The 23,145-nt window shown below is 57.7% G+C and overlaps 2 protein-coding genes across 2 annotated transcripts; one reads left to right on the forward strand and one right to left on the reverse strand.

Moving 5' to 3' along the window:
* Nucleotides 1–182: 182 nt before the first annotated feature.
* On the forward strand, nucleotides 183–5,053 carry SLC39A5 (solute carrier family 39 member 5). Its single transcript, XM_070370383.1, is given in 11 exon segments — nucleotides 183–1,205; nucleotides 1,410–1,593; nucleotides 2,397–2,559; nucleotides 2,743–2,912; nucleotides 3,112–3,252; nucleotides 3,628–3,724; nucleotides 3,804–3,839; nucleotides 3,842–3,973; nucleotides 4,151–4,231; nucleotides 4,357–4,547; nucleotides 4,798–5,053. Coding segments are annotated over 11 exon segments (1,623 nt in total). The 5' UTR covers nucleotides 183–921; the 3' UTR covers nucleotides 4,942–5,053.
* ANKRD52 (ankyrin repeat domain 52) lies at nucleotides 5,016–21,919 on the reverse strand. The gene is made up of 28 exons (XM_070370382.1): nucleotides 21,751–21,919; nucleotides 21,356–21,439; nucleotides 20,823–20,901; nucleotides 20,561–20,631; nucleotides 19,304–19,504; nucleotides 18,711–18,798; nucleotides 18,453–18,595; nucleotides 17,941–18,153; nucleotides 17,611–17,689; nucleotides 17,245–17,359; nucleotides 17,054–17,136; nucleotides 16,828–16,945; nucleotides 16,531–16,599; nucleotides 16,193–16,333; nucleotides 16,032–16,112; nucleotides 14,811–14,922; nucleotides 14,534–14,605; nucleotides 14,084–14,285; nucleotides 13,749–13,836; nucleotides 13,556–13,673; nucleotides 12,616–12,835; nucleotides 12,351–12,438; nucleotides 12,159–12,242; nucleotides 11,910–12,055; nucleotides 11,610–11,692; nucleotides 11,327–11,409; nucleotides 11,036–11,127; nucleotides 5,016–10,629 (listed from the first exon to the last, which is right to left on the reverse strand). The coding sequence occupies exons 1-28, from the start codon at nucleotides 21,775–21,777 to the stop codon at nucleotides 10,379–10,381; spliced, it is 3,231 nt and encodes a 1,076-aa protein (XP_070226483.1). The 5' UTR covers nucleotides 21,778–21,919; the 3' UTR covers nucleotides 5,016–10,378.
* Between the last annotated feature and the right edge of the window lie 1,226 nt (nucleotides 21,920–23,145).

Consider the following 23,145-nt stretch of genomic DNA (forward strand, 5'->3'; position numbering starts at 1 on the left):
TGCACTCATCTGCCTTTTTACCCTCCTCTCCAGCTTAGGGGACATCTGGGGCCAACTTTCCAGGGAATGTGGGCATGGGGCATGGGGGTTGGAGCTGAATGAAGCCCAATGCCATATGTAAGGTAGGTGGGGTGGCAGTTTAGACAGCGAGAGGCTAAGATGGTACCGACTGGCTTGGGGGTGTGTGTAAATTATTTAGAAGAAAAGGCCAGGCCCAGGCTCTCCTTGGCCATGTGGCTTTTCCAGGGGAAGAGAGTGGCCCCTCCCTACTCGGGGGCCCAGCCGAGACTGACCTTTGACCCCCACCCCAGAGACCAGTGAACCATTAACTCCTCTGATGTGAGTCTTCCCACTTTGGCACCTCCCCTGGCCCCACCCCCAGGCAGGTGGGCTAGGGGCGGGGGCTTGGCCATCCTGGCTTTCTATCTGACGTGGCCTTCAACTTACCTGGGCAGCTAGAGACTGAGCCTGGCTCCCCTCCATAAGTCAGGAACCTCTCAGTGCCCACAGCCAGGCCTCATGGGGACCTGAGGTGACGGCTCTCACACTGCCAGTGGGGGTGAGGTCCTGGGGATTGAGCGAGTATAAGAGAGGTGGGGTGAGGTTGAGGGTTGGGCTCTGGGGGACATGGGAGGGACAGGGGCTGGGCGGCTCTGGATCAGGTGAAGGGATTGTTCTGGGTCAGGAAAAGTGCTTGCTCTAGAAACTGGTAAACAAGAGGCTGCTCAGGAGGCAAAGCAGAGGAAGGGTGAGCAAGTGGGGCTGCCACTGTATTGGCTTGGGGGGTTGGTATGAGGAGTGCAGGCTCATGGCAGGAGCCCCAGCCCCTTCCTCCTTGTTCTTCCAGGGCACAGTCCTCAGGATGTTCCACCAGGGGGAATAGAAGCCGGAACCAGAGCCTCTAAGCCTGTCCCCCCAGTGATGGGGCCCCCAATGAGTCATCTGCTGGCTGGCCTGTGTGTGTGGGTGGCCTTGGGCCAGGTGGAGGGCTCAGCCCCCTACCTGGGCCCTGCTGAGCAGGAACAGAACCATTACCTCGCCCAGCTGTTTGGTCTGTATGGGGAAAATGGGACGCTGACCGCAGCGGGCCTAGCCAGGCTCCTCCACAACCTGGGACTAGGCCGAGTTCAGGCCCTTCGCCTGGGACACCACGGGCCTCCTGCTGGTCGGGGTGCGCCCCCAGCGGGAGACAATTCCACACACAGGTACTAACCCATCTCCCCCCACCTAAAGTGTCACACCCCAGCTCTTCCCTACTGAGAAAAGTCTCCTCTGGCTGCCTAGCTCTGCCTTCCTAACATTAGATTCCTGGAGTTACACGTTTTCCAGACCCTGATTTGTTGTATCCTTTCAAGGCCCCTTTGTAAGAGAACACAAGGGAGCCTGACTTGCCATCCCATCCACTCTAGGCCACAGGACCCCGAGCTGAGTGTGGATGTCTGGACAGGGCTGCCTCTGGACCCCTCGGGGTGGGGTGACCTGGCGGAGACAGAGGCCCCAGGACCACCCCATGGGCCAGGCCCCTCGGGCCTGGGCCTCTTTCACAGGCTTCTGCTGCTGGACCATTCACTGGCTGACCATCTGAATGAGGATGTGAGTGATGATCCCTCGAGGGGATAGGAGCCACGGGATTTAGATGGTCTGAAATGTTTGAAGAGTCAGTAATTTAAAATGGCTACTTAAAAAAATTCCAGGTGTGATCTTAGGGTACATTATTCCAGTAGAGAAATATGTTCCCCTGTGCTCACAGTAGGTAAACCCATGGCCCAAGCTCTAAGACTGGGTTTAGGGGCCACACTTGGCAAAGCAGAGAATCCAGAGGAGCAGCCCAGGGTGGGATCTGGGGCTGGTTACCTGGAGAGGAGGCTTGCAGCGGGTAGATGGCTATCATCATCTAGAAAGTCAGTGAACATGTTCCATGTACACCGGAGGGCAGCCAAACCCAGCCCTGAAACAGACCTGGTGAGGCTGAGCGCCCCATCATGGGAAGCACTCGATCCAAGGCTGGTGGAATAAGTGTCAGGGCTGTTGAGAGGAGGTTTGCATGGCATTTTAGGGTTCTTCTCCCTTCTAAGATTCTGGAAGGGAGGGCTCTAGTTATCTGACCATCATCACCAAATTAATGAGACACCAGAGCTCCAGAGGGAGGGAGATGGTGGCAGTGCTCACTAGCACCCAATTTGCACTGAATTGAATTATTAGCTTTGGTTTGAATATTTACTGATAATTAAATGCTGATTATAACTGTCCTGAGTCCCTGATGCACCTGGCAATGTGAGTGAAGGGGACCCTGGAAGAGACCCAGGAGTTCATGCAATGGAAGGGCCAACATTTAAGATCTGAGTCACAGGTCTCAGCAATTCCCTGGTGCCTAACCTCCAACTCTACCTCCCCAGTGTCTGAATGGCTCCCAGCTGCTGGTCAATTTTGGCTTGAGCCCTGCTGCTCCTCTCACTCCTCGTCAGTTTGCTCTGCTGTGTCCAGCCCTGCTTTATCAGATTGACAGCCGTGTCTGCATCCGGGCCCCAGCTCCGACCCCCTCAGGGGATCTACTATCTGGTCAGTGGGTGAGAGCGGGAGTTGGGGGTGGGACACGTGAATGCTGGGGGAAGTGGGTCTCAAGCCAAGGAAGGGGGTTCATTTCACTGGGGTCCTGCCTCCCCTTGCAGCATTTCTCTGCCCCATCCCACCTTTAAGGTGTCCCTCCAGCTCCGCCTGACTCCAGCCCCTGATTTTGTGCAGCCCTGATTCATAGCACCCTGGCAGTCCTGCTGCTCAGCCTGCCTGCGCCCCTCTCCCTGCTGCTGCTGCGGCTCCTGGGACCTCGTCTGCTGCGGCCCCTGCTGGGCTTCCTGGGGGCCGTGGCTGTGGGCACTCTTTGTGGGGATGCGCTGCTGCACCTGCTGCCGCACGTACGTGAAGCCCCTTCCCTGCCCCCTGCCCGTGTCCGCAGTCACAGGACATCCTCTCTCCACCCCAGCCTCAGCCCACATTTGCCTTCTGGTAGGGAGTGTGGGTGAAAGCTTGCCAGCCCCCTCCACCACCTCAGGAGAGGGGTGTTGTCGGGCGCAGGGGGCTTTTGGAGTCTGCCCTTGACCGCCTCTCCATCAGGCACAAGGAGGGCAGCACACTGGAGCTGGTGGGCAGCCAGAGGAGGACCTGGGCCCAGGACTTTCGGTGCTTGGAGGTCTCTTCCTGCTCTTCATCCTGGAGAATGTGCTAGGGCTCTTGCGGCGTCGAGGGCGCAAGCCAGTGAGTGACACCCTGATGTCCTCTTCCTGCCGAGCCCAGAGTCCTAGCCGAGAACTGGCTACTGGAGCCAGGAGGTGAGGGGCCGAGCGCTCCTGGCTCTGACGTCTGCCTGACTGTGCGGGGCCTGATGGCCAGCAGGGAGCGGGTTTGGGCTCCTCAGCACAGACCCAGGACTTCTGGCCAAACGGGCTCCTCTCCTGAGTTTGGGGCAACGAGAAACAGAGGGGTGCCAACCTGGGAAGAGAGCAGAGGCCAGGGAACATCCCCAAGTGCCAGAGGTGGAACCAGTGTCATTTTCGCAGCCGGCAGCCCGGGCTCTCCCTGCCCCCTGGCTCTGCTGCTTCCTCCATCAGGAAGGATGCCCTCCCATTTCAGAGATGCTGCGGGCAGAAAAGAAAGGACCTCAGAACTCCACACCTGGACCTGGAGGATGGCAGTGGGGTGGCCCTTCAGCCACTGCAGGCAGCTCCAGGTGACCAGAGAACATGAGGAGCGGGCCCTGGCTCCCAGCTCACTTGCAGCCGCCAACATGGCTCTTGTCCTTCCTGCAGAGCCAGGGGCTCAGAGCCCAAGGGAGCAGGACAGCCAGCCCCAGCAGTCCCAGCCCCTCCTGGGCACCAAGGCCACAGTCACGGGTACGAGGGTGGTGGTGGCACCAACATCACGTGGATGGTCCTCCTGGGAGACGGTCTGCACAACCTCACTGATGGGCTGGCCATAGGTGTGTGGGAAAGGGGATGGAGGGTGGGAGGTCAGGGAGAGGGTGGGCCTCTAGTTACTGGGTGGGGCTGGGAGAGGGCTACCAGGAAGGGGGGGGCGCGGAGCTCTGGGCCCCTGTGCTACTGCCTCTGGGAAGACCCCTCTTCCAGACTATCCACCTCCCATCTTGCCCACCCAGGGGCTGCCTTCTCTGATGGCTTCTCCAGTGGCCTCAGCACCACTGTAGCAGTTTTCTGCCACGAGCTGCCCCACGAACTGGGTAGGAATGGCCGGAGTGGAGTGAGGTTGACTCTAGAAAGCAGTGGAACGTGGAGGCTGGGGGGTGACATGGGTGAGGGGTGGCCCGGGCTTAACTCCCTGCTGCCCTGTCCCCTCTCTGCACAGGTGACTTCGCCATGCTGCTCCAGGCTGGGCTGCCCTTCCGGCAGCTGCTCCTGCTGAGCCTGGTGTCTGGAGTCCTGGGGCTGGGGGGTGCAGCCCTGGGGGTGGGGCTCAGCCTGGGCCCTGTCCCCCTCACTCCCTGGGTGTTTGGGGTCACTGCCGGGGTCTTCCTCTATGTGGCCCTTGTGGACATGGTGAGGGGTGGGGGGTGCAGAGAAACCAAGGGAAGCGGGCAGGTGTGGAGAGGGGAGTCTCAGCCCCTCTGCCTCCACTGGGAGCCACCAGAAGGGTGGCAGGGTCGGGGTTGGGGGGAACCACTGGCTCACCAGCATCTGAGATGCGGGACCGTGGAAGAGCTAGCACAGGGTTGGCAGGGGTGGGTGGGGGGGGGCGGGGGTGGGAAGCAGGGGGCTTTTCTGACCCCCTGATGTTCTTTCCTTTCAGCTCCCAGCCCTGCTTCGTCCTCCTGAGCCTCTCCCCCAGCTCCACGTGCTGCTGCAGGGGTTGGGGCTGCTGCTGGGGGGTGCCCTCATGCTCACCATAGCCCTGCTGGAGGAGCAGTTGTGGCCCCTTGTCTCTGATGACTGAGGGGGGCTGGTGGAAAGGCATCCAGGCTGCCCTGCCTTCCCCCCGGCCAGAGGAATGGAGGCGGGACACAGGGCCAGTAGGATCAATAGGATTTTAATAAACAGAACCCATCCCCAAGCCATGACTACGACAGTTGTACTTGCACCAAAACAGCATAGAAAACAGGGATGTGGCAGGAGGAGGGCTCAAAGCAGGTAGGGGGAGGGAGGGCCTGGAGGGTGCAGGACGCTTGGATCTGGTCTGCGGGGGAGAGCTTTGTGCTTCAGCCCAGAGAGGAAGGGGCGAGTTGGGTCGGGACGATGCACCAAGGTCCCCACTTCTCCCTGCTGCCCTCAGCACCCTGGGGATGCAGGCATCCGGGCAGGGCTGCCCTTTATTGCTGCCCACCAGCATTTAACACCCCGCCCCCCACCCCCGACCCCAATGCTAGCACCACAGGTGAATCCAGGACAGGGAGAAGGGCAGGCGGGGAACATTGCTTAGAGAAAGATTCAACTAGAATCCAGTGAATTGTGCTCAGTTCTCTTTACTTCCTACAACCGAGTACATGGGTCACAGGGCGGCGGGCGCAACAGGACATGGGGCGTGCCCCTCGGTGCCCCCAACACACCCCTGCACACAGGATGGTGGTGTCTGCAGCATCACAGGTCATGCAGGGCACGGGGAAGGGGAGGTTCACACACACAGAGACGCCCACAGCGGGTACCAGACGGAGAACACCCCTGAATATACACAGCTGTACACAGGGAACCCCCAGGTCCCCAACCCAACCCTCTCCCCTGTCTTGCCGTCCCCCAGGCAGGAGGAACTGTATTGCTTTGAGAGAGCCACCCTGGGGGCTGCTCTGCCAGGCACCCTCCCCCCCACCCACCCCCATTTTGGCACATCTGCAAGACACGCGGCAGCGAGAGTAGGCACCCTCCCTCCCAGGCTTATGTGGCCGGGAGTTGAGGAAGGGGGCAGGAGATTTCATCCGCCATCTTTCCCCTAGCCCTTCCCAAACTCCTAGCAAACCCACTCCAGCCAGAACCCACCCCACCCCCCAAAACACACACACACAAAGCTGAGCTACCCAGGAATACAGAGGAACAAGGAGATTGTCTGGGACAGGAGCAGAGGCGGGGTAGGGGAGAAAGGACTGGAAGCAGAGACCCCGCCCTGGTGTGGGGTAAGACTGGCACACAGCTACTTTAGTGCAATTGGAGAGGGTGCCCAGAGTGAGGGATGGAGGTGGGAGGGGCGAAGCCAGGCTCCCCAGGGAAAGGGCCTGGCGGGAGTGAGCGAGGGCCCAGGGCAGACCCTCTCAACCCCGCCACCCTCGGCCCTCCCAAACGCAGTGACAGTGTCCCCCTCACACCCAAGTGGGCAACAGCAGCCTCAGTCAGTACCTTCAAGTAATTCATAGAGCAGACCCTCCCCACCCCAGCTTCCTCCCATCTCTGGGATTTGGTCGCTTCTCTAGGGGTTGGGTCGGCAGGAGGGGGTCCCCAAGTCAGACCCTTCCCTCTCTACCTCCCTCTTCCCAGACCACTGGGCTTGGTCCTCAAAGATCCCTCCCCTCAGCTCTTGCCCGATCTGGGTCAAGGCTGAGGGCTGGAGCCACAATTAGATGGGAAGGGGCTGCTTTACTCCTTATCCCTCCTTCAAAGGTAGGGTTCAAACTAGGTGGGTTGGGGCCCCGTACTGGTTTGCCCCGAGAGGAGGGGTTCTGGGCTAGGGTCTGTAAGGCTATTTTCCTTTGCGGCAGGAAGGGGAGGTGGGGGAATGAACACTGGGTGTGGGGAGAGGGTGAGAAATGGCAGAGAGGGAAGGAGGAAGGGGCCACCCTCCGGAGCACAGTCCCCAGAGCCACTCAGACCAAGTCACACTCACGTACACAAGATCCCGAGCGTGCCTGCTCCCAGTGCCTCCAGTCTGGCCCCAACGCCCCCTCCCAAGACCCCAATGGAGGTTTGGCGGGGTACACAGCTGCAGAACCGTTCACTCTGGCCCCACGCCTCCCACCCCACCCCGCCTCTTCTCCCCTCCTAGGTCCGGGGAGTAAGAAGGTGCTCGGGTGGGCAGACAGCGGTGGAAACAGTATTGAGTTTTCCTTTGGTTACATATTGAAGGCAAAGGTGAGCTGGACTTACAGTCAAAACGGATAGGGGTGAGGAAGGAAGAGGGGCCATGGCTGGGGTTGGAGAGGGAGGCAGACCCTCCTCAGCCCCTCCACCCCAAGGAACACATGTCGAAGTGGGGTGGCAGTCCCTCCGTCTCATCTCTCCCACCCCCCACAGCACCAAACGAAAGGAGAAGCCCCCTCCCCCAGGGGCTGCTCCCCACCCCAACCTGGGCTGTACATTCAGTGGTTTTCAGCAGTCCTATGGCTCAGGGGGCCACGGGGCGGGGGAGGTGGCCCATCAGTCTCGGCTGGACAGTGGCAGTGACCCGGGTCTGTTGGTCCATCCAGGGACCCACAGTTTGTGCCATTTGTTTTTCTGAAGGATAGTACACAACCCTACCAAAGCCACCGCCCAATCAGAAACATCTCCCCAAAAATCAGAAACTAAAAACTGGCTCTTTCCATTTCGCCCTCTGATTCACACATCTGTTTCCCTGTCTCCTACGTAGCCCTCGCTCTGTCCCCTTTGCTGGGACCTGGGGCGGCTCCCAGGGTCCTCACTTAAAATAGGCCTTTTCTCAAAAGTGCTTATTACTTGAAGCAAGTGCTTTAGAGCTGCGGTGGGGAGAGGGGGACAGGGAGAGGGAGGGCGAAGGGAAGGAGACGATTCCTCCCCGCCCTACCTCCTTAAGATTGGGGGGGGCATTCTGCCTGGTTGATTTCTCCGCACCCGTTTATGTCAAAGAGGTTTAAAACAAAAATCAAAAACTTAACATTAAAATAAATATGCAGTGGCCATGAGAATGGTCAAAATGCTTCAAAAGACACTAGGGGCTGGGGAGCCTGGGGTGGGGTGTGGGATTTCCTTTGGCATAAGGGAGGAGGCTGCCCGGCCTCCCGGCCTCCTCACAGCCACACGAGGAGGACAGAGGATGCCCCATGGCCTGCCCCAGCACTGCTGATGGTGTGCCAAAGGCACTGCAGGGACCAGGCAGTCACCAGAAATCTCATCTAGCAAAACCAAGGGGCTCCTGACAAACACTCGCGTCTTCCTGTCGTCACCAGACACTGATGAAGGAGAACACGACTGCAATCCCGAGAGTCTTCTCCAGAGGACCCATCTCCCTGCACCCCCTGCCCCCCCCCCCGCCACCTAATTCCCAGCACCAAAATGAGGGGGTGGGGGTGGAACAGGAAGGAGGAGAGAGAAGTGAAGTCAGGGGCAAGCTCTGCAGAACCAGCAGGACAGGGGCAGGGTGGGGGCTGCAGCCCTTAAGAGAGGTCACGTTGATTGTCGTCTAGGGGAGGACAGGGTGCGCAGGGAGGTGGGCAAGAGGGGCATTGCAAGGCCCTTTGGCTTAGAAAATAAAGATTAAAACTAAAAGCTGCACACTCTTTCTCACCAATAATGGTCATTTGGAAGCTTTGAAATGGTTTAGGAACTGAGGGTTGGGGGAAGCAAGACACAGAGAGGAGGGGTGGGAGGGAAAGGGAGCCAGACAAAAAGAGTAAGGACTGGGATGAACACCCCAGGCTTCGGGAAACCAGCATGAGGTATGGTGAAGGGTGTCTGCGAGGGAGCGGGGAGTCCCTGGGATGTCCCTACTCTCCCCTCAGCCCACCCCAGCAAGGGTGGCCAGACCTGTGGGGGACACAACTGAAAAGGGTGTAAGATTGTGAATAAAGCAAGCACGGGTGGGGGAAGGAGACGGAGGGGACTCCCCCACCCCACCCCGGGGGGAGGCCCTGTACTGTGTAAACGAAGCCTGTCCAGTCCTCCAGGGACAATACTGATGGCAGCCAGACTGGGCGAGGATGCACTGGGGTTGGGGGGAGGGCAGGACCTCTATTCAAGTTCTGTGTCTTGGCCCCTGGCTGAGGTATTGAGTTTAAGGAAGGGAACGCTGGGCTAAGGAAGCGGGTCCCACTGTCCAGGAGGCTGAGCTAGGAGATGGATGGACAGGGCGTCTGAAGGGACCAGGGCCAAATTCAATGCTACATTTAGAGAGAAAACTGCCCCCTCCTCACTCCAGCCCAGTTTGGCTTATAGGGTGCAACATCAGGAAATCTCAGCGCAGCCCTTAGCTTGATCCCTTCTCTCCCAGCTGCTGGGAAGGCAGGAACCAAGCCCCAGTAGACGTAGACCTTCCTCCTCTCACTGGAGGAGACGCCTGGGCCCCGAGCAGCCACGGTCCCTAGTCTGCCCTGCCCCTCCATCTTTGGCTTCAGATCAGGAGTGACTGGGGGCAGTGGGTACTCTTGGACATCACAGAAGGCGGCAGCAGGTGGGGTGGGGTCAGGGCAGAGAGCAACTGTGGGACTGGGGGACACAGGAGGAAGAACAGTCTCTCCCTCCACACACATGCAAACACATGCCTGAAACACAGAGGACAGACTAGGGCTGTGGTTTTGAAATGGACAGGAAATTAATTTGTTTCTTCCCCTAAAGGATAAAATGCTTACTTAAAAATTCATGACAAGCCTCAAAGTCAAGGGAGGGGAGAGCCAGAGAGGGAATGGCCACAGGCTCCACCCTCCCAAAAGAAGTTAAAAGAAAGAAGCGGGGTGGGGGGTGGGTGTTAAAGTGCGTGGTTAGGAGGCCAGGCCAGGAGGGGGCGGGAGGAGGGGAGGGGCAGGCTATGGGGGCAATGCCAGCCCTTGATTTGCATACGAGGAGCCGGGAGAGTGCAGGATTGGGGCCCAGGTACAGTAGTTGCTGCTTCAAGTGTTTTGCATTTGAACTTTAGGGGTGATGGGATACAGAAGTAGGGGAAAAGCTCCAGGCCCCAGTGCTAAATACCCTCCCCCCTCGTCCGCTAGCTGCCCCTGAAGGGGGAGGGGGACACCCCCAGAGTGCTCACACAGTACCAGAAATTAAGGCTTCTCACTGCTGCGGGGATGGAGGGGCCGGCCGAGCAGGGAGGCAGTGATGGGTATGGAAGAGGAGGCGGAGATCTGCCTGGCAGGGGTAGGGGGAAGGGAACTGGGGCGAGTCAGAAGGAAGAGTAAGGGGCAGCTGGCAGCAGAAGGGGAACTGAGAGAGCGGACAGAAGAGAGGGCGCCAGGCAGCAAGCAATCATTTTGGGACACTTGGCAGAAGGGGTTGCCCTGGGGGTACCAAGGGCCTGGGGTGCTCCCTGTTGGTCCCAGACCCCTGCCAGGCCAGGATGGTGTGGCAAAGGGGTGAGCAGCTGCTCCCCAGTGCTTTTTCCCCACTCCACCCCCCCCAACCCAGTCGTGTTCTCCTTTAAAGTGCCCTAAATGTATAGACTTTTTCTAAATAAATAGAATAAGATATCAAGCCACCGGCAGGGGGAGGGACACTGGAGGGGGCTACTCGGAGTAGCAGCCATCTAACCCAATGGCGCCATGCCGCTCCTGGCTGTAGGGGCAGGAGGCCCCATGGGGCAGGGCACCGCAGCCACCCACCGTCTTGGCTGCCGCGATGCCGCAATTCTTGAGCAGGCTGAAGCTGAAAGGACTGACTGCGTCCTTGGGTGGGAAAGGCTTCATGGTGGAAAGGATCAAGGCCAGACAGTCTGCCACATCTTTGTTGGGGGCGCAGGCCAATGCTGGGGTGTGACCTGCGGGGCAAAGGGGAAAACTGAGCCCAGAGTCCTGTATTCCCGGGCCCCCTCCACCCGCCCCAGGCCCTGAGTGCTCTTCTCTGTAGAGGGGAGTTGAGGCAGGCAAGCACCCCATAGGGTCACAATCGGGGGCTATAAGGGCCCCGGGAGGCTGACAGGCAGGCTGTCCAAGTGAGGGGCAAAGAGCAGAGCCTGGGGGACAGGAGGCTGAGGTGTGCGGGAGGTCGTCCTGAGGACCCTGCAGGCTCCACCTAGTTCCGTCAGACTCCCCTCAGAGACTCTAGCGTATCGGTGTTGGGTCCCTGCTCTGAAGAGTTCCCTTGGGAAAAAAATCCAGTTTATTAACCAGCCAGGTTAAGAAGTCACCTCCTGAAGAACGTCCCTGACCCCAGACCCCACCCACCTTCTTCATCCACAGCCAGCACGGTGGCCCCACGACTCAGCAGGGCCTGCACCACAGAGGCTAGGCCATTCCGGGCAGCAATGTGTAGTGGCCTTGGAAGAAAGGAAGAAAAGGAGAGTGTGAAGTCAAGGGGGTGGCAGGCTGCCCTTCCACCCTCAGCCAGAGCAGCCACACTGCCGGGCGAATACTGTGAGTTCCAGAGAGCTGGAGCCCCTGGAATGGGCAGCAGCCTCCTTTCCACCTCCCCAGCCCCCACCCCTCAGCCAAGAGCCCCCTACCCCAGGCACTCACATCTGCAGCGCGCTGTTTGTAGCATTGATAAGGCCAAGGTCTTGGGTTTCTGCCAGGATCATGAGGGCACACTTCTCATGGCCCTGAGGGAGGCGGGCAGAGAGTGAGGGCTGGAGAAATGGAAGCCTGACCACAGGAGCTGAGGAGGGTGGCAGGGGTACACAAAGCTGCCCCACCAGGCAGACAGGACAATCCTGACTTCCCCTGAGCCCTCTCACCAGACCCAGGTCTTTCATCAGGCCCTGCCCCATACAGAGACCCCCACCAGCACCACAGACGGTACCTTGCTACAGGCCAAGTGGAGGGCAGTGTTCTTGTTCTCATCTAGCACAGTAAGGTCTGCCTTCCCTCGATACAGCAGAAATTCTACAAGGGAAGGGAGGCAGAGAGGGGTGATGCTCCCTTCCAGAGCCGGGCTAGTCTGGCTCTCCTTGCTCTTGTCTGCACATGTTTTGCATCCCCTCTGCAGAGAGTGAAACATCCAAAGACAAGCCTCCTGCCTCCTAACCCCCACCGGCAGGGCTGACTCATCTCATGAAAACCCAGGGGGAGTACCTCCCATCCACATGGGGCCCCTACACACCCACAGCTGCAGTCTGCCCGTTCTCAGCTGCTGTCATGAGCGCGGTGCGGCCAGTGTGGTCCGTGGCGTTCACCTCGGCTTGGTGCTGCAGCAGCATCCGGAGCCCAGAGACGTTGTCCGCGAAGGCAGCGGCGTGAAGAGGGGTCCTGTGGGGAGGAGTCAGGGCAGAGTGAACCGGGAGACCCTTTCTCCTGAGCAGAGAGGAAGCCAGGGGCAGCGGAGGCGTCTCCCAAGGCTCCTGCCACTCACCGTCCTTTGGCATCTCGGCTGTTCACAATCTTGGCACCCAGAGCTCCCAGCAGCATCTCTGTGGTGCTGTCCTGGTTATTAATACTGGAGGAAGAGGAAGGGTCAGCAGGAGGGGCATGGGGAAACAGACGGTCTGTCCTATGCCCACATCACAGACCCTTGGGTGGAGCTGGGGCTGAGGAAGGGACTTACACTGCACAGTGCAAAGGAGTGAAGGGGTTTCCTTCCAGATATGAAAACGGGCTGTGTTCAAGTAACAACTCCAGACAATCTTCGTGTCCTGAGGACGAGGAGGGAAGAGTGGTGATGGAGAGAAATAACACCACGACCCCTTTCATTGGTCTGTCCCATCTCTTGACACCCCATTCTACTTCCAGATCCAGAGCAACCCACGAGTCCTTGTCTGCCTCCCTCCACCCCCATCTCAGCTGTCCCCACAAAGGCCCCAGAGCCACACCAGTGTAGGAGGCCCAGTGCATGGGCGAGTATCCGCTGTAATCCACCCCGGTATCCAGGGGGTCTGTAGACAGGGCGGCCTGCAGCAGGGTCCGCAGCACTGCGGTGTGGCCACAGGCTGAGGCCAGGTGAATGGGCGTGCGGCCCTTGAAGTCTCGGCACAGCACAAATGCATCGTGGTCCAGCAGGGCAGCCAGGCAGTCCTCACAGCCAGTCACTGCCTGTGGGTGACGTGGGGGTGTCAGTCCTGAGGCTGGCCCAGGAGTAAGAATCGCTTCCCGGGCTCCAATCCTTGTCTTTGCAACCATGATTCTAAGTATTGTTTAGTTGCTAAGTCATGTCCCACTCTCTGTGACCCCATGGACTGCAGCATGCCAGGCTTCCCTGTCCTTCACTATCTCACTATCTTCAAACTCAGGTCCATTGGGTTAGTGACACCATCCAATCATCTCATCCTCTGTTGCCCCCTTCTCCTACTGCCCTCAATCTTTCCCAGCATCAGGGTCTTTTCTAATAATTCTAAGTATTAAGGATCGGCATCTCCTTCCCTGACTCTATGCCATCAGACAAGCAGGATAGTGAGAGTTAACACTGGCCCTCTGCAGTGGGAGACTAAGGAGTCAAACAACCCCATGGGATGAGGAGGAGACAGCTTTAGGGCAGGTGATGGTGGAGAAGGATCGGGCAAGTGGCATCACTATCAAACAGGAGAGGGCCAGCTGGGGACCCTGGGCAGAGTCTGGGTGGTGAGCAGGTGACTACACAGGATCACAGAGCAGGGTAATCAGGAAGATGAACTGTGGGCATCAGATCCTCATCCTGGAACAAGCATGCTAAGGCCCACTAAGACTCCGGCCCACCTACTACACAATCTGATATCCTACTGTGCGCTCCTGTGTCTGAGCCCTTCTGTGAGCAACCCCACCCTGAAGCCCACTCACCCCGCGGTGGAGGGCGGTGCGGCCCCGGAGGTCAGCAGCGTCAGCCGTGGATCCTTTCTCTAGCAGCAGATGTACGCAGTCCACGTGGCCATTCATGATGGCCAGCATCAGCGGGGTTCTACCGAGGGGGCAGGGAAAGGGTGAGGGCCTGGCAGGGCTGGGAACCCTGACCCCACCCCCAGCCCACACTCACTGTCCATAGGCATCCATGACATCCGTGATGTCAGCGCGTTCCCCACTGTCGATCAGCAAGTGCAGGGAATCAGTGTGGCCAGAGGCAGCTAGGTGAAGAGGGGGCCTTCAGTGTCAGGCATGGTCGGGGAAGAAGACCAGGTGGAGGGTGGAGGTCATGGGAGGACACGGGGTAGGGAGAAGTCTTGGGGGAGAGTCAGCACTTGAGGTTTGCATCCTCCTTGCCCTACCCTATCTCAACCCCAGTCCCTTCAGGGTTCTGGAGGGAGCTGGGGACCAGTCCCAGAGGAGGCCTGGGGTGGCAAGGGGAGGAAGCAGCCCACAGGGCACCCTTACCAGCAGCATGCAGGGGTGTCCACTTGCGTTTGCGCTCCTTGATGAGGGCAGAGGCGCCGTGGGCCGTTAGCACCTCCACACACTCAGTAGAGCCTCGCTCAGTGGCCAGGAAGAGCGCGGTCCGGCCCTTGTGGTCCCTCACGTCCAGGTTCACCAGCGTCTCAGCCAGTGTCTTCAGGGCTTCACAGTGACCGTTGTAGGCCTGGAGGGGTGTGGGAAATCCATGGATAAAGCTCCAGACATGGCCCCACTCTGCTCTTGGGGCCCAAGGGGAGACTCTGGGCAGCAGGCCTCCCCGTGAGCTCCTTGGGCCCCTCTCAGACCACTGCCTGCTTGCCACATCCCCACGAGAAGGCAGAAGCAAGGACGGATTCACACGTGCTGGTACCTGTGAGCCGGCCTGGGGCGGGTGGGGACAGGGAAGGCAAGAGGAAAAGACCTGGGACTCACAGCTAAGTGCAAAGGGCTGACTGGAATGGTGCTCTCTACATCCTCCAGGCAGTTAAAGGACATTTCTAAGAGCTGCAATGGACAGAACAGGAGGTGCTGAGGTTCTGGTATTCCCAAGACATCACCCTTGACTCCACCCACAGCAATCCCCGAAGTCCCTGGATCTAGAGACCACACTGGATTCAACCACCCCTTGGCCTGAGAATCCAGACACAGAAGCAGACTGCGTGCTGGGCCCTGCCCTGCTCCCATTCCCCACACCAGGTCCCACACGTACCAGTTCGAGGTTCTGTCTATTGCCATAGGCGGCTGCATAGTGCACAGCTGTGTAGCCCTGCCTGTCCCGCAGGGAGGGGTCTGCACCGTTATCCAGTAAGAATTCCAAACAGCTGTGGGACAGGAGCAGATGGTGAGGAAGGGACAGGCCTAGCCAGGGAGGGTACAGTTTGGGAGGAGCAGAGGATAGGGCAAAGGAGCCCCTCCAGGCTGAGCTGGCCCACGCTCACCCCTCACTCTTAGGAGGCTAACTCCGGCCCGTTTGACCCAGACCCACCACCTCCAGGTCTGCCCTGAACCACTCTAGCTCCTCGACCCTTTGAATGTGCTCCTAGAGACCCTGGAGCACAACCACAGTTACCAATCTGCTGATTGAAACACTCTTCCCCACCTCCAGGCACACTGACCCTGCCTTCTCCTCCTAGCCCATTGGGAAAAGGCCTGCTTGTCTCACACTCACTCCCAGCACCCTCTTCTGTGGGAGGCCCTCCCCAGCCTTCCCAACAGGTGCCTCCTTCCCTGGCACCACTCTCACAGATCAGTAGCAACTCTACTAGTAGTAATAGTAATACTGCATTTAACATTTACAACGTGTCAAACACCGTTTTGTGTAGTAAGTGTGTGGTAAATCACTTAATCCTCACAATGATCCTTTGAGGTAGATACTGTTCTTATCCCTACTGTGTCTGAGGAAACTGAGGCCCAGAGATTAAGTTACTTGCCAGAAGTCACACAGTTACGAGTTAGGCCTCCCAGATTTTAAATATCTTTTTGTTGTTGTTAGATAAATAAACCCTTTAAAACAGGCATAAAGAAAAATTACAAGGATAATAGAGTTCCCATATATTAGTCACCCAATTTCCTCTATTATTAACATCTTACACTAGAAGGTGTAATCTTGGGGTATTACCCCAAGAATAAGAATCTCGGGGTAATTCATCTTTTATCCTTACCACCTACAACAGTACTTGGTGTACCTATTAAGTAAATACTCATTTAATGCTTGAGGAATAAATGAATTTGTGTTTAGCTTTTCTGATCCTCTCAAGAAGACCATCCATTTCTTGAAGGAAGTATCTCTCCCACTTCTGCCTGTACCCACAGTGCTTGGTCCAGGATTAAACTCAGGGTGTAAGGCAGCAGAAGACAGTGGTGGAGAATAACAGGACGGGAATCTGCACTACTGGGGAGGTGCAGCCCAGGGGTCTTCTCTGCTACTCACAAGAAGGCCTCCTTTCTGCGGGACTCCTTCAGGGGCTCATCCTCTTCAGCATCATGGCTGGAAGGTGAGTGGGGCTCTGCCCTGGTAGAGGAGAGTGAGGAAGTCTGGTAGGGTGCTCGGGGAGGAGAGTGGGGCTGAGAAGAACCAAGAGGGCGCCTCACCTCCTGTAGGTGTCGGAGGCGGCAGCATAGTGGAGGGGAGAGCAGCCTTTACAGTCAGCCTCGTTGACGCCGGCCCCGGCAGTCACCAGCGTGACGGCGCACTGGTAGCTGCCGTTGGCGGCTGCATAGTGCAGTGGGGTCCTGGGGAGAAGCAGAGGAGGGTGGAGAAAAGAATCAGGGGCAGGTCCAAATGCAACCAGAGGTGCAGCCATAAGCTGCTTTGTAATGTTCTCCTCCCTCAGTCTCCAACTCCCCACCCTGCCTCCATCACTTCCTCCATCACTTGTCTCTGATTGGGCACCCTCTCTGTATATATACACTCCTGCACATTAACACACCTTCCAAATTTGTCTCTCCTCCTCAAGTCAGCTCCACTGCTCAACAGCAAGTTAAGACATTCAACATTCCTGAAAGGAAGGAGGGTACGGGTTAATGAGAGAAAGCGCTTCAAGGAGAAGCCAGAGGCTTCTCCCCAGGGAGAGGCTGAAGGGGGACAGAACTGGACAGCACTTTCTGCTGCCACTGTTCTCACCTCGAGAGGTGGGGAGCTCTGGGCAGGAGAGAAGGAAGGGTCCAGACTGCTGCCCAGACTCCTTCGCTAGGCCTGGGGGAGAAAGAGGGGGATGAGAACTCACCCTCCGGAAGCAGCAGCATGAAGACAGGTACGGCCAAGGTTGTCAGGTGTGTTGATGTCGAACCCAGCTGAAAGCACGTGCTCGTTGCTGAGTGAGGATACGATGCTGTACAGCTGACCTGAGGGGCCAGAACAGCCGCAGGTCCCACCTGAGGGCATGGGCCAGAGCAGGACATGGCCCCTGCTCTCCTGCCCTCCTTCCCACACCCAAACCAGTCAGCTCATACCTGAGGAAAGAAGCTTACGACAACAGTCAGAGAATCCAAAGAGAACAGCTAAGTGCAGGGGAAACATGTCGTGGATGCCGCGCCTGCGAGAAGGGGAGGGACTCAGTCCTCAGGGGGGACCAGCTGCAGCCCCACCACCAGCCTGGGGTCTGAGGCAGCCTAGAAGTGGGGCCGGGGGTCTCTGCACTCACCGGGCGGTATCCGCGCCGTTGGTCATGAGGGTGCTAATGAGCAGCTCGTGTCCGTAGCGAGCGGCCACGTGCAGTGGCGTGTTCCCAAATTTGTCGGCGCAATCAATCTCGCTGCCTGAAAGGGGGCAGCGCATGCACACACTGAACTAACCCTTAGGCTTCAGGCCACTCCCACTAATTAGTGAGCCACCATCTGAGGGGGGCTGGGCAGGTGGAGCAGGGCCATTTCCACAAGCGCCTTGCTCCACAGCGCCAGATGCCTGTCCTGACTGAAGATGGGGTGGGAGGTAAAAGGAAGAAGAGGGGTCTCTAGAGATGAGTTCTCTGAGGAAGGAGAAGAGGTCACAAAGCCTCCCAAGTCCATACCGTTCTGGATGAGGATCTGGGAGCGGGTGAAACGGCCATGAATGGCAGCCATGTGCAGAGGACTCTTCCCTTCTTTGCTCTGTGGAAACACAGCATTTTTTCCCCTAGTGCAAAGCATGGAGCATGCCCTAGTCCCCTTTCGAAAGGACACATCTTTGAAGATAGGGCGACCATAGGGACATCTTCTCAACCCACTTTCTCCTGGGAAGGTCTGGTCAATTCAGGACACAAGCAGATGACTCCCCAGAGAATTATCCAGAGGGGCAGATACAGTTAGCACCCCGAGCCAGGGTCCTCTCCCCCTAGTCCCCGACTCTTCCCTTCAGGCACCTGGTAGTTGACATCTGCCCCGTTATTGACCAGCAGCTCCAAACACAGCGCGCCATTGGTGGAGACTGCAGCCACGTGCAGCGGCGTGAAGCCCTTGTCGTTCGGCTGGTTGACATTGGCTCCTGCATTCACCAGCTCGATAGCCACAGCATCCTGGCCCAGGTAGCAGGCGATGTGCAAAGCTGTGTTTCCAAAAGCGTTGGGCTCATCAATCTGGATTTCCAGGGGTGAGGGTCAGGGGATAAGGGAGGTATCAGTTTAAACAAAGTGGAAGCCTGCACAGAGCCTAAAGAGTCCCAGAAATCCAACAATGGCCTCAGACTCCTAAGGTTCCCAACCCAGAGACTGAAGGCACTTCTGCTTAAGACAAGCATTATTCAGATCCTCTCACCACATCCCCCCAACTCCCCAAACCACAACAGGAACCCCAGCACCCTCCCATCTCCCGAAGAGATTCTGAACTCCAGCTCCCTGGCCTCACCCCGAATCCCCGCCATGCTCTGCACCCTGACCTCAGCCCCCATCCGGAGCAGGTACTTCACCACTTCAATCTGGCCACTGGCAGCAGCTGTATGGAGCAGCCCATAGCCCTTGCGGTCCTTGCAGCCGAGGTCTGCGCCCCGTGCCACCAGCAGTTTCAGGACCTCCAAATGCCCTGGGAAGGGAGTGCATGCTCTCAAGGACATGGAGGGTGAGCACCTCCAAAGGCTGCAACCCTACATCCCTGCCTGAGGAACCCCAAATCCTGCTCATCCCGATTCTCCTCTCACCTAGAAAAGCTGCCCAGTGCAGAGGCTGCCGCTCCTTTTTGTCACAAACGTTCAAGCTGGCTCCCTTATTGAGGAGCAGGTTCACCGTCTGTAGCAGGACAGCAAAGACACCTATTCAGAGCCAGCTTCCTGTCTTCAGTGTACCTAAGAGCACCTGAAAAGGCTGAGGCAGCCCAATGTTTCTGTTCTTGGGAAGAACAGAGAACTAGGGGGAATGGAGAAAGCAGACACTAAGGAGAACCCAGATAGAAGTGGAAATCTGAGGTAAACTCAAGAGAGTCTCTTCAGGTGATCTGGTGGTTTTTGAACTCATTCGAAGTCTTCTAAATGTGCTGAAGGACATGGACTCTCCCTTCAGAAAAAGGCACGCAGGCAAACGTTTTCCATGCAGCTTCAGAGGTTTTATCACCCTCTTGAGGTCCAAGTCAAGAATTCCCCTCTAACCCAACCATTCATTTGATGCTTGAGCCCAAGTATTTATATAATCATCTGGGCTGCTGTTCCCCAGGCCTAATGGCCTGGAAGCAGGGGAAGGGGAGCGGGAAGGGAAGGAAAAAGGCAGGAAGCTGGGCATGGCCTGCAGTGGTCCTCACCTCCAGATGCCCGCTATGCACTGCATGGTGCAGGGCACTGCGCCCGCTCCTGTCAGCCACGTTGAGGCTACTCAGTAGGGGTGCCAGAGCCTCAGCACACTTGGTGGCCCGGTTGGCAGCAGCCACGTGCAATGGTGTCTGCCACAGCTTGTCCCGGGCATTCACATCTGCTGAATGTGCCAGCAGCAGTCCCAGCACCTTCTGTGGAGGGGCGGAGGATAAAAGAGAAGACAGAAAAAAAAAAAAAAAGAGAAGACAGAGGGGGAGCAGGAGGTAAACCAATAGGAGATGGAGGGGAGAACTGGTCAGCACAGAACACATGTTCCCCTCTCCCCACTACCCCAGCACAGAGTTACTCTCATTTTTCCAACACACTGAGCTTTTCAATACCCACTTTCCATCTTCTGGATTTTCTTCGAGCTTAAAATCTTCCCTAACTTGCTGAGGAAAACACAGAACTCTTCCTCAAGTCAACTGGTATCGTTTCCCAACCCATACCCTGAAAATCTTCACCCACACATACAGCCACTACCGAGCAGATCCCCACACAGAGGCTCCTGACCTCCCACCACTTTTAGGAAAGATAAATGCTCCCACTACATTAATGCCCTGAATACCCTCTTCTATCCTTCCATAGACATCAAAATCATCTCCATTACCTAGGTAAGCAGATACTGGCTCCTCTAGGAGAGGAGCTAAAATGCCCCTCCTGTTCACCACCCACCCCATTCCCATTCCCTAGTAGCTGGAGCCAGGGGAAGTGACTGCCAAGCCAAGAGGAAGGTCATCTTTTCCCGCTCTTCAGGGTTGAGGGGCCCAACTGATGAGGTATGTTTGATCCTTGCACTGTCAACTTCCAGGCTACCTAAGGGCCAGGGATGTCACAAACCACTCCCTCCCAACCCCCGCCCCTCAAGCACAAGGAAAGAAATCTTAGTGCCCAGAGGGGGGTCAGACTCCAAGGTGGCCCCCCTGGGAGGGATGAGTCACTCAGGCCTGGCAGCAGGGCCCCCTGCAGTCTGCCAGCCCAGTGTTAAGCTCTCCCCTGACGTCACATCAGCTGGCAACACTCAGCCCCCACCCCGCCTTACCAGCCAGTTCCAGGGGTAGGAGGGAGGGGCCAAGGTCTGGTCTCCTCCCAACCTGGGGGTAGACCATAACCTGTGGGGCAGCGGACTAAGGCTCTCCAACCCTTGTCATCCTCCTTTAACCAACTCATCCCCTTCAGAAGGGAGAAAGGAGCGGGGAGGCCAGTACCTCATTTCGGGAGGCAGCAGCACGATGAAGAGGGGTCAGCCACAGTGTGTCCTTAGCGTTGACATTAGCACCTGTGGGACGCAATACATTCTTTTGGTGGGAGTTGGAGAGCAGGTGGGGAAGAAAAGCCAGAATCAGGCCAGGAAATCTAGATGGAGACAGAACCTCGCCTGGACCCAGCTGGACCATCCTTGGATACAACAAATAGGCTCCTCCCTCGGTCCCTCCCTGGGCACCACACCTTCCAGCTCCCCACTTTCACCTGACATCAGTAGCAACTGGAGGATGGGGACATCGCCTACGTAGGCAGCAGCATGCAGTGGGGTTCGCCTCTCTTGGTCCTGGTAAGGCAGAGAAGAGGAGCGGCTATGGGGGTGAACTACCCAGGACCCCAAGTCTTAATGCTCCAGGCCTTTCCCCACAACCTCTTCGCACAGGTTCTGTGGCCTCTTAAACCCCAATCCTAGGTCAAAGCCAGGACCTAGGAGGGTGGAGTCAGGGGGTCGGGGCCACCGGCAGCGAAGCAACCTCCTTCTTCCAGGAGGGGTGGGGGCGCTGCAGACACGGATGGTTCAGAAGAGAACACCGTTTCTGGGCATCCTCAGCCCTACTGGTCTGTGCTCCAAGCCTGCCCTGCTCTTCATCCCCAATGTACAGCAGTCGCCCATCCCAGGGTGGAAAGAGCTGCGGCCTCCCCCGAGCCGAACAGACACGGAGCCGCCCCACGCGTGGGGAGGGGTCCTGAACGCCAGGGCCCAGATTACCGGTTCGCCATCCTCCCTGATCTCAACTCACCAGCACATTGATGTTCTCCTTCTGCGAGAGGAGAGAACGCACTTCCTCCACATCTCGGCTAAAGATGGCCTGGACCAGGGGCGGCTGCAGGGAGAACCGGCGTTCAGGGAGCGGGCCGGAGCGGAACCGGGGAGGGGGGCGGGGGACACCGGGTTTGAGATGGGGGGGGCGACGCCGGAGGGGCTTCGCTCTGGGGTCCTGGCTGCAGGGGGCTTCCACGGTGTCTCCGCCGGTCGCCAGGCCCCCAAGGACACCGGCTCGGTTGAGGGGAGCGTGGCGTGGGGCGGGGCGGGAGCCCCGGGCTCGGGCCCAGCCTAGGCCGCACATCCCCGGGCTCGCGTGGCGGCGGTGTCGGGCCCTGGAAGGAGGAAGCGAGCGAGGGCAGGAGGGCTGACCTGGTCCGTGATGCTGAGGATCCCCATGGCCCGGCCCGGGCTCCGTCCGCATCGAGCTCCCGGCGGCGGCGGCGGCGGCTCCACCGGGGACACGGGGCGGCCCAGGCGGCGGCTGCGGCGGCGGCTGCGGGGAGAGCGCAGCCCCGCCTACCGGGGGGCGGGCGAGCGGGAGCCCGCAGCGCTCCCTGGCGGCCGTCGGGGGCCCGGCCTCAGGGCGCTTGCCGCGCAGGCTGCCCCAGGCCGCGGCGCCCTCCGCCCTTCTCCAGCGGTCCCAGCGGCCTGGGCACCCCCCATCTCGCGCCCTGGTTCCCCAGCTCCTCAGGCCGGCCGCGCCGGGCTCTTAGCTCCACTCTGAAGCCCACGGGGGATGCTCCACAAAATCCTAGCGGCAATTCGAGCCTCGGCCCTCCTGCGTTGCCTTCCAAACTGAGGACCAAATGGCGGGCCAGATCTCACTCAGCCCACAATGCCTCCTCTGAGCGAACGCCTCCAGTCCGCGATCACACAACTCAACATTCCCCACTGACTTGGGGAAGCAGGGCGTGGAGATCTGGGGGTTATATATGGCAATAGTCCCAGAGGCAGGGAAGGCGCGTATCTCCGCTGGCGGTGACAAGAGTTGGGTAGAAAGGAAAGAGCAAAAGTGCCCAAACTGCAGAAGAGGGGGAAAAAAAAACAACCCTCAATTTAGCTGCAGAAAAACCCCACAGAGAGGATAAGATAGCTAGCTGGCAACTGAAGGACTCCAAGCCCAACAGAAGGGGGCTTTTCCATTGCCTACTCTATTGCTAGGTTAAGGTGGTAGGGTGGCTACATTTTAAAAGACTCATCAGTTTCTCCCCAAAAAAAGGGTCGAGGTACTTCTCCACTGGAGAGACCAGGCTAATCAGGCAAGATCTAGATGGAGGTTGACTTACCAAAAAGGCAAAAAGAGAGAAGAAAAGTAGATATTGAAGAATTTATATACAATTTATAAAACATGATTCAGTGTCCTGTGCAGAGCTCAGCAACTCAATATATGCAATCTGAGGAACACAGTTAGAAAAAAGAAGCATAGCACGTTGCCCACCCTGTCAAGACAGAGGCATAAAAGCCCTCCTTTGCCTTCCGACAATCTATGACCCTCATCATTTTCATTATCTTGATCCCTTGAAAAATACACAAGTGCCAGTGGTTTTTCTTGGAGAGAAAAACTGGGGAACAGGGAATAAGGAGTGAGAGAGAAATTTACCTATCAGTATATACCTTTAATTTTAAAAAATTTTTACCATTTTGAAAACAAAATTCACAGTTTTACTGAAAACTTACCTCTTCCAGGAAGTCTTCCCTGGTTAACAGTTTCTTTTAGTTTTGACAGGTCTCCTTAACACTTCTATACTTAGTTTACACTGTCAC

This window comes from Bos mutus, chromosome 5 (assembly GCF_027580195.1).
Source record: "Bos mutus isolate GX-2022 chromosome 5, NWIPB_WYAK_1.1, whole genome shotgun sequence".
NCBI classification, from domain to species: Eukaryota; Metazoa; Chordata; class Mammalia; order Artiodactyla; family Bovidae; genus Bos; species Bos mutus.

Excerpts from the sequence above, each read along its gene's own strand:
- ANKRD52 (XM_070370382.1), bottom strand. The coding sequence starts at position 21,777 with ATGGGGATCCTCAGCATCACGGACCAG. Across the intron at positions 20,632-20,822 it reads CCAGTTGCTACTGATGTCAG|GTGCTAATGTCAACGCTAAG; the intron begins GTGAAAGTGGGG and ends TGCGTCCCACAG. Across the intron at positions 12,243-12,350 it reads ACTCCTTTGCACTGTGCAGT|TATTAATAACCAGGACAGCA; the intron begins GTAAGTCCCTTC and ends CTCTTCCTCCAG.